The sequence below is a fragment of the Streptopelia decaocto genome, assembly GCF_964273445.1.
Source record: "Streptopelia decaocto genome assembly, chromosome: 1".
Classification (NCBI taxonomy): Eukaryota; Metazoa; Chordata; class Aves; order Columbiformes; family Columbidae; genus Streptopelia; species Streptopelia decaocto.
In genome coordinates, this window is record NC_138663.1 from 152,977,391 (window position 1) to 152,987,683 (window position 10,293).

General features: G+C 38.8%; 1 protein-coding gene across 1 annotated transcript; it reads left to right on the forward strand.

The window, feature by feature from the left end:
- Positions 1-280: 280 nt before the first annotated feature.
- On the forward strand, positions 281-9,631 carry ARGLU1 (arginine and glutamate rich 1). The gene is made up of 4 exons (XM_082043482.1): positions 281-888; positions 4,813-5,038; positions 7,385-7,468; positions 8,727-9,631. Exons 1-4 carry the CDS (start codon positions 539-541, stop codon positions 8,889-8,891), a joined length of 825 nt encoding a protein of 274 aa, XP_081899608.1. The 5' UTR covers positions 281-538; the 3' UTR covers positions 8,892-9,631.
- Positions 9,632-10,293: the final 662 nt, after the last annotated feature.

Below are 10,293 nucleotides of genomic sequence, written 5' to 3' on the forward strand. Positions count from 1 at the left end.
GCAGCTTCCAGACCACCGGTTGACCCCTGAAAGCCTAACCCTGACCCTCGAAAGCCTAACCTATTCCTCCCCGGCGACAGATAACCGCCCCGAAACACCGGCCGCGGCGGCAACTTCTGCGCGCATGCGCGGAATACGAGCCCTGCCTGGTGGGGTTTCCTACGCGAGCGACGCTTGCTATTGGCTGCCGAATATTACCGAGCGCTTTCGTGCGCCTCCGGCGCGAAGCCGAAGGTGGCAGTAGCGGGGGAGGGGGAAGCAAACGGCTGGGACGCGGGCGCAGTGCATTGTGGGACGGAAGAGGAGAGTCACCGCTTTGCCAGGGCCGCCATCTTGCCTGCGTCCGGACTTGCTCCCGCTTTCGGGGCCTGCTCCGTCTCCTCGCAGCGCAAAGCGGCGGAAAGGGAGAGGACGAGGGGCCCGGCCGGGCAGTGCTGATGCGCGCAGAGCCTCCTCGCACCTCTCTCGGGCGCCGCTAGCGAAGGGGGCGGGGGTGGTCGGGCGGTTGCCGGCGCGGCCTCTCCTCTGCTCTGCCGGGATGGGTCGGTCCCGCAGCCGGAGCTCGTCCCGCTCCAAGCACACCAAGAGCTCCAAGCACAACAAGAAGAACCGGAGCCGATCGCGGTCCCGCTCCCGGGAGAAGGAGCGGGTGCGGAAGCGCTCCAAGTCCCGGGATAGCAAGCGGAACCGGCGCCGCGAGTCCCGGTCCCGCTCCCGCTCCAACACGGCCCCCTCCTCCCGCCGCGACCGCGATCGGGATCGCGCCTCCTCCCCGCCCGACCGCATCGATATCTTCGGGCGCACGGTGAGCAAGCGCAGCAGCCTGGACGAGAAGCAGAAGCGGGAGGAGGAGGAGAAAAAAGCGGAGTTCGAGCGGCAGCGGAAAATGTGAGCCCCGGGCCTAGGCGGGGGGCAGCGCGGGGGAAGGGGGACGGAAAGGGGGTTTCTGTGTCCGGGTGCTTTTTTTCCTCCGTGCCTTCCTCCCCCAAACTAGGGCCGCCTGCGACGGGGGGGGTAAAGGCTTTTAGGCCCTCGCTGAGGCCTGTTTTCCCGCCTTCCTTCTCGTTCCTAAAACCCGGCTCCCTCTGGTGCGTTAGAAGCCGCCCATTGTGGGGGTGCGAACTCCCCGCCGGCCTCCGACGCTACTGGATGGGCTGTTTCTCCCCTGCCCCGCTCCTCGATTGCTCTCTGCCACCGAGGCCTTGGCCGCTTTGTGCTGCGCTGCCGCACAGCCCGCCCCTCCCCTTCCCGGCGTGGGGCTCCTTGCGCGTCGAGCCCCGAGGCATCCGGCGTTGGTCGACTTGGTGTTTTAAGAATTACTATGCAACGATTATATTCACGCTGTTGTGGGTCTTTTTTAAAGTTTTCTTACCAAACTGGACGGTGAGATACGGTGACTTGTTTCGTTTGAAACCCCGTTTCAGTTTTCATGGTGGGGAATGTGATTATTTATAAAATCTACAGAGATAGATGCATTCTATTTTAACGAATGTTGGATGTGCATTAAAATGTTTAGAATATCGTTAAGTTATGAAACAGACCTTTGTGCAGCGAAGGTAACAATGGATTTAACAGTCACGATGAAGTGATTCTTGTTCTTTGAATGTTACCCTTGCTCTTTGGAGCACTGAATCCAGAAATAGCTCTTGTTTGTAAGTGTGGAGCCAAAGAGTTCTGTGAATTCTCAGGTGGAGCTTTGAATTTTATTTTAGCGATGTTGTTCTAATGCAATATTAATTGTAGTTCAGAAGGCGTGATCACCCCAAATTACCATTTCCGTTTATCAGTAATCTCCTTTGCCAACTTAAGAATTTGACAGCGAGGTCATAAAAAACTTGCATAGTAACACAAACACACATGAAAATGTGGAAGGCCTTTTGGGTCTTGGTCCTAATTTTGTGGTTTCTAATTTTCTTCAGTACCTCAGTTAATAAAAATATTCCATGTGTATCTGTGATGATGAATTGTAATGTGGTTAACAATTTGAGAATATAGTGAATAGTTTATCTTAGTATTCTGGAACTGGTTTAGTTCATATGTGAGCAAGCTTTCTATATAAGTTAGCTTTGAAATATCAAAATGCTCATGAAGTCTGTATAGGAGGAATATGACATTTGAGTGATATCGGCAACAGAATAGTAAACTCTAGAGAGAGAAACAATATTGGAAAAGATCTGGTATAGAATTTGATACTTCCACTTTAATTTTTTTTTTAAAAAGCAATATAACATTAAAGTAGAAAACTATGGTATATTAGTAAGTCATCTGTAAATTGTGTTATATATGTTAGTGTATACTCTTGCTGACTGAATTAACTAGAGGACAGTCCATGTATTGGAAGCGATTTTCTTCTCTGTTCAAATCTTAATATGTAGCCTAACTTATGCATTTTCCTATAATGCTAGTTTTCTGTAAAGGTGTTGCAAATATGATTTTTTTTCCCCTTTAGAAATCTGCTGAAATGTAAGCAGTTTCTTATCTGCAGATTTTTTTTAAACAAGTCTTTAAGAAGTTAATGAAATGTAGTAGAATACTTTTACATTAATGACTTATTTCACTCTGGAGTCATGGCCCAGTAGGTCATAATTATAAACTTACACCTGTGTATGAACTATTGTAAGTTCATGCAATTAAAAAAAAAAAAGTTGGTATAAACTACAGAATAAATCACTGAGATTCCTATCTGTGTTTAGAATTTGATTTTCTTGATAAACTCAAACCCATTATATATATTATTATATATTTGTAATTTTGTTATTGCCTATGAATGTGAAAAGATACATTTGTTTCGTTTAATTAAATTTGAATGAAATTTGTTTGGGTAAGAAGAATGAAACGTGTGCAGGCACAGTGCTTAATTTGAGTATGTCATCAATTGCTGAGGATATTTGAAAACTTATTTCAGACATGAGTGTCATGGTGGTTTGTTGGGTTTTTTTTTGTAATTATGTACTATCTTATTCAATTAGCTAATTTTTATTCTAGATTTCCCTGATGTTAAATGTAAAGCTAAAATAGTTGAATAAAACATGTGATTACAGGCTTTCTGAAGAATGGTTTCTGTAGAGCAGCCTCTTATGTATGCCAGGCTGTTTCAGTACAGGACAGTGAGGGTACTTACTGCTGAATAAATACTCATAAGAGGGAGGAAAAACCTTTAAAGTTAAAAGGGTATTTAGTATATAAAGCATATATAAAAACTTGTCTAAAAAGGATTGCAGGTAGTGGCTTGGCAGAGACACTAACAGAAGGAGGTTGGTGTGTTTTTCTAGATTGTGCTGGTGGTCTAGTTTTGCTTATTTTTTCTGAAAAAATCACTACAAGGTATTTTGTATCACTTTAGGAAAAGTGAATGCTGGCCTAATGTGCCACCAGATAAGTTTGCTATCTCTTGAGGAACTTAAGAATAAAATTTGTCTTCTGGGCTGAATGTTTAAGTTGAGGGTTCTAAAACTTTTTACTGAAGGAAATGGACTACCCTTCTGTTTTGGCACACTTTTGAAAATAAGATACACAAACAGGAGAAATTGGGAGCCTTTCACCCCAGTAACCCATACTTCAGTATCTTCTGTTGCGTGTTTGCAAATTGTACACTGGAACTTAATAGGTCCTGTAGCTTTTTTTTTTTTTTTTTTTTCAATGGGTTGGGTTTATGTCTCTTATATAAATAAGATAGGAAAATGCAAACATTCTATGAAAGTGACAGGATATTAGGATATTACAACAGCAGTTGTTATTCTAAATCATGAATTTCTGCTGCTGACAGGCCAGAAGATAAGCTTATAAGATTGTTCGTACTTCACGGAATACTTAAATTGAAAGTTCAATTTCAAGGTTAAAAAGAACAGCCTTCTCAAATCTCATAATAGTTCTAAATAAATAAATAGTACTATATGTACTACGTGAAACATAATTATACAGTATTCAATTTTGTTGGTCTTTGGATACCTAATTGCCATAGTAATAGTAATTGCTTTCTGGAAGATTTTTTTCTGCATTTGGTAATAAACCTTCACATTGACCTAATATTTTTGTATCATTTTTAAGGAAAACTTACAGCAGTGATAAGGCTAAGTGATATTGCTGCTGCTAAACAAAAATAAAGACACAAAGACATTTGAAAACACTTCCAAAATTAAGAGCATAGAAAACTGTAAAGTTTGCAAGGATTTACTTAGCGCTTGGTACTGGTATATTTTACTTTGGATAATTACAGTAGAAACAGAGTGCTGCAATAAAGAGGTTAAGGAGACCTGAGGTATTTGCAATTTGATAAGATAAATGATTTGATAACTAGATTACAGATGCAACACCTGGAATTCTTGTGAAAATATTCAAATTACAAGTTTAATTGCTTCTGTCTTCTGTTTTTGTTATTATAGGTTAGTTTGGTGCCTCTGAGGTGGTGGCTTTAAGACAAGATTTTACAAGATATTATTGCTGCATGTGGCTTAAAATTGAGACCATTTAAATTCCTGAAGGATATGAAGGATGATGAAAGTTGGGTGGGGTAGCAGTAGTAGTATGATAAGCTATCTGCTTAAGCTTAGTGTCTCAAGATATGAAGAGATACCAACTATGGTATGGTCTGAATGGGTTCCTGTGGTAGGAACACTGTATGCCTGAATATTCATTTTCCTTAAATGTAGGGCAAAACATTCTTTAAATATATAATCTGTGTGTATAACATATAAAACTGTTAAAAAGCGGTTTAACAGTAAGGTGGCTGATGCTGTGTATTTGAAAGAGTTTGTTTGAGTGTAACCATTCTTTATGGATTAAAAAGGTAATCCTCATGTTTGCATTTTGTAGTCGTCAACAAGAAATTGAAGAGAAACTCATAGAGGAAGAAACTGCTCGAAGAGTGGAAGAGCTTGTGGCTAAACGTGTAGAAGAAGAGTTGGAGAAAAGGAAGGATGAGATTGAGCGAGAGGTTCTCCGCAGGGTGGAGGAGGCTAAGCGCATCATGGAAAAACAGTTGCTCGAAGAACTCGAGCGACAGCGACAAGCTGAACTTGCAGCACAAAAAGCCAGAGAGGTAACGCTCGGTCGTTTGGAAAGTAGAGACAGTCCATGGCAAAACTTTCAGTGTCGGTTTGTGCCTCCTGTTCGGTTCAGAAAGAGATGGAATACAGCAAATCTAATTCCCTTCTCGTATAAGCTTGCATTGCTGCGAAACTTAATTTCTAGCCTATTCAGAGGAGCTCACTGATACTTAAACAGTTATTCTCCTAAAACCTGAACAAGGATAGTTGATTTTTAATGGAACTGACCTACATATTTCAGAATTGTGTGAAACTTTTGCCATGGCTGCAGGATTTATCAGCTGTCCTTTCATTTTTGGGGAAGGGTGTTGAAAATCTGTAATTATGTATCCTTCATTTGTTTCATTTCGTTTACCTAGACTGTAAGAGGCTTTTGCCTTCAGTCAGGCAAAAAGCAGGGTCCAGCAGTGAGCTGCAGTACCTGTCTTTAACAAATAGGTTTCTTACTTTTCATTTAAAATGAACGTTTTCCTTGAGCGTACGTTGGACTAATTCTGGGACTTCGAGTATAAGCCCACCCACGTCTTCATGAAGGATCTATGTCCAAATCATTATATCCATTTTTAATAACTACTAACAACTCCTTTTTTTTTTTTCCCTAGAAGTTATAAAAGAGCAGGTTGCCCTTGTCTGAAGTCAAGCTGAACATGTGACTTGGGTTTTTGTGTTTTGTGTATTTTTTCTTTTTTAAATCAGCAGCTGGAGCAGAAGCTGAAAATGTCTTTCTGTGAGACAGTAATTTGCTACTAAAGGCTTTGATGCCTGCCTGCACCAATCATTCCAGGATCCAGAAATTTCAGGACAAACTTTTAAACTGTAAAGGGAAATCATGCTAAATAATCCGAAGTCTCAAATGCTTTTTTCACTCTGTACCTTCTACACATTTTATTTGAAATTAATGTTTTGATTGGCTTACAAAAGGGAAGACAATAGCAATGAAGCTTTCCCCTCCATACTAAGCGTGGCTTTTCTGTACCGTAATATCTTTAGATTAAAAAACAAAAAACATGGAACACTGAGTTGAAACAAATATGAAGAATATTACACTTGTTTTGCAAATTCAAACCTTACTAAGAGTTTAAGTTGAATTTAGATGTTTGTAGTCAGCAAATGCTTCATGTATAGAGGTTTTAATTTGTTCAGATGGATGCCTTTTTGGGTTTTTTATAAGTATTTTTGCTATTGTTGATGTGGTGTGGAGAATTCCCATCAGTTGTTTGTAACGCATAATAAACTTCCATGCCTGGAGTGAAGTGTGCTAGCTAGTAGCTGGTTACTAGTCATAGTAAGAAGTTTTCTCTTCGTATGCTTGCTTTGTTCATATTAACTTTTTTTTCTTGCACAGACACAAACCTCTGGCTAACTTTAAATCTTCCAAATATTAAAATAATCCGGATATATATTACGTGAACTGAAACACCTCAAAAACTTTCACGCAGTCTTCATATTTATGAGTTGCATAAAAGAATTCCATAAATTTCACCAAGAAAACAACAATTACAAGGCTTTATTTCCTGATCTTGTCTTCCCTGGACTCCTGAATTCCAAGTTCAGACTGCAAATGACAGTTTCAGCTGTCTTAAAATTGTCAAAATACTGAATGTTAAGTCCATTCTCCCCATGAAAGAAGCCCATAGCTCCATGAAGTATGGATTGCCATTTGTATTTTTCACTAACAGTAAATGTATTTTTCTTATTAATTGTTTGCCTTAGGATTGATTTACATATTTTTGTTCCTTCTTATCATAAACATCTGCATTCCTCAGCTCAGCCTTCCTTGTATGTTGTTTCTTTATAAATGGTTGAGCTGCTGATGCAGGTATTGCCAAGCTAACAGTACAAATCATTTTAAAGAGGAAGCTGGCGCGTATGGCAGCCGAGGAGCACACTCTGCAGGACACTGGACAAGACAGTAAATATTCAACTTTTAATGCTGATTAAAGGAGTATAGGTAAAGAATACGTAGGTATACTTAATTGGTGAGACAAACTATTCACTTTATTTATATTTTCTATATTACTTTTTAATTTGGTAAATACTATCCAGTTTTTGTAGTTGTCCTTGTTGATTTGTGTGATGTTAAAATTCTAGTAATAAATTGTCAGGATTCTATGATTAGGGAGGGTTTAGTTGGTTGCTGTTTGGACTGGGCGGGGTGATATAAATTGAGTACTAGAAACCAGTTTTAGTGGCTGCACAGTTTACCATTGTGAGACAAAATAGGTGGCTGTAAAGCTGCCACTTTAAGTCAGTTCACAGAAGAATTCTGAGAAAGATTAGTGAACATGCAGGAATTAATATTTTACTTTACTAACATCTTGCCCTGTCCTCCCCTTTAGGAAGAAGAGCGTGCAAAGCGTGAGGAACTAGAGCGAATACTAGAAGAGAATAATCGAAAAATTGCAGAAGCACAAGCTAAACTGGTATGTGAAGATGCAGTTAACCATTCTGTAGGGGAATACAGGTCCCTCTGCCTGATTTGCAACACAATTAAAACCAAACAAATCAGCCCTTTCTGGAGTTTAACTTGTCTGTTGCTGGTTATGTCAGTAATGTTGCTGTCCTTCCCTTGAGCATAAGAGACCAGATCCTTAGCGGTAACACTCATCTGAGAAAATAGTTCAGGTGCACTTAATTTAGAGGAAGATAGCTACCTTCAGAATTCAAAAAGTATATTTTGTCTATATCTCCCAGGAAATGTTGAACTGTTTACAGATGTTCAGCTTCTAGAACAGAAGTGACTAATTCTGTTTTGTTGAGCAGGACAAGTACAAACTGGATACAAGACTAGTATAATGTTGATGTACAAGTGCTGAAAGGGACTTTTCAGCATAAGCTTAAGATGTCTTAAGTTATGAAATTCTAGTTTGTGTTGGTCTCTGTGCCTATTTAAGCAGGTGGCTGCTTCATGAGAACATTCAGTATGACTTAGCTGATTCTAATCAATTAATGGTAAGCCAAACTAAGATGCTTCTAAATCCTGATTGAACTCTATTGGTTTCAATTACCCAAGTAATTACATCTTTCTCAGGTAAAGATGATGATGCTTTAAAATGTTTGCTTGAACTACATCTGCTTTAGATGTCTTCCTGTTTTACTCTTTCCCAACCTCACGTGGTGGAAACAGGACAAATAGAAAATTCAAAGTATTAACTGATGTAATGAACAAAATAAGCACCTTTAGAAGACCTTTGGGAGAGCTGTAAGAACCATAAGTCAGTGCAAGGATTGACTTGTTACAAATCAAGTAAAGATGGTTTTCAGTTAAGAGGGGATTTTAAATGGGTTTTAGATGAGAGCAGGGAGACCTCTGAAGGTCTTTTACTTCCTTTTATTGTGCCTTCATCTGACATGTGACAGGTGTCAGGGGAATTTCTCTCGATATACACCGACTAATAAAACGTAATACATTGTTTGCAAAGCAATGCTGAAAAACATTGCATGTAAGCACTCAAGATTTTGGTACATTAGCAGTAGAAAATGTTCAGTGTTTCTTCTGAACTCAATTCAAATGACCATTTTATAAATAGTTTCACTGAAACCAGGTATGGTGTCTAGCTCAGGTAGAACTGCTTACATACCTGTGCAGGATTGGACCTGTTTGGAAGTTAATGCGGACTTGTAAATTGCTTTTATGACTACAAAATATGCTGGCCTAAATTCTACCATTTTCATACATAGGCTGAAGAACAATTGAAAATTGTTGAAGAACAAAGAAAGATTCATGAGGAGAGGATGAAACTAGAACAAGAGAGGCAACGTCAGCAAAAGGAAGAGCAAAAAATTATCCTGGGCAAAGGAAAGTCTAGGCCCAAACTGTCTTTCTCACTAAAAAGCCAGGATTAAATTGCAACTCTGAACTCGTTAAAGAAAAAAAAAAAAAAAGGAAACCAACAAAAAAACCCCAACAACAACAAAAAGGAAAAAAAAAAAAAAAAAACAACTTTGTATGGTAGCTTCATGTTGAAGTGGTTTTTTTTCACACACACCTCCCTCCCCCCCCTTTTTTTTTTTTTTGTCTTTTTTGAAAGTCTGGAAAGTTAGCTTGTTCTAATAGGGGCTGTGCTCTGCAATTCTTAATTTTTTTTTTTTAACTTTGATTAAGTTAAACCCTTATCAGATCATTGTTGCCTTTTAGAGGGTAATCTATTCTCATTGATTTTGTTTCTGTACTAGTGGTCTGAAGCAGATCAGGTCGCTTTTTGAATTGTGGATGATCTGATAAGGTTTTACTGACCTATTCATCAGAGTTTGACTCTGATAATTGACAAAACTTTATACTGGTATTGCTGACTTTTAATTATTTTAATTTTTTAAAAAAGTCAGTAAATACATGAGTAAATTGCCATAGTATTACTGGACCTCTGTGGTTTATTGTTAAATCAGTGTCCTATGATACTGTCCCATTGTTGCGCTTAATGTTCCTGAATACAGGTAAGGAAATAGTTTGTCATTTCTGCTATGAATACATAGAGCTCAGTATTGTTTCTGTTAGATTTGTTTTTATTACATTGACAGCATTCAACCAGCGTTCCCCATTGTGTAAATAAACCAATTTGCTGAATAAAGTGAAAGTCTTAAATTCATATGTTTAAGTAAATTTTTTTAGTACATGTGTATAAACGGCTATAAGAGTGACAATTCACATTATTAAATTCAAAACTATAGTGGTATTTTTTTTAAATTTGCTTTAAACTATTGTGGCTTCTCCTATTATAATGCAAAGTTACACACAGTAAAAAAATCCCTGCAGTTGTGAATGCTTTTGATGGCTGCTGCTGTTTTCATGAATGTTGGGTTTTATTCTGATAGAGACTTATTTCAGCTGTAGTATCATGTTTAAACAGCTGTTTGGCTTACTGCACACGAGCCGATACTTAGCTATCTAATCCCTTTCAGTTCACCTCATAATATAGTATATTGTATAAGTTAAGGTTATCACCATATAATTAATCTGATAGATCCTAAAGGATTTAAAAGTGGAAGTTTTTCTCCCAAAGGACTGGACTGGCTAGCATACTTGAAGTAAAAAACAGAAAGTGAGATTCTGTCTGAATATATTGTTTTAGCCAGAAAGCAACCGTTATTCATATACAGATCTTGAATGTTATCCATTTATATATGCAGGTTTCATTTTGAAAAATGAGACTATGGATTGAAAACTATATATAAAAGTCCCCTTTTTGTATATAATTCTTCTGCTGAAACCTGGATTACTATAGCTTGTCCAGTTCTACAACTTTTTTTT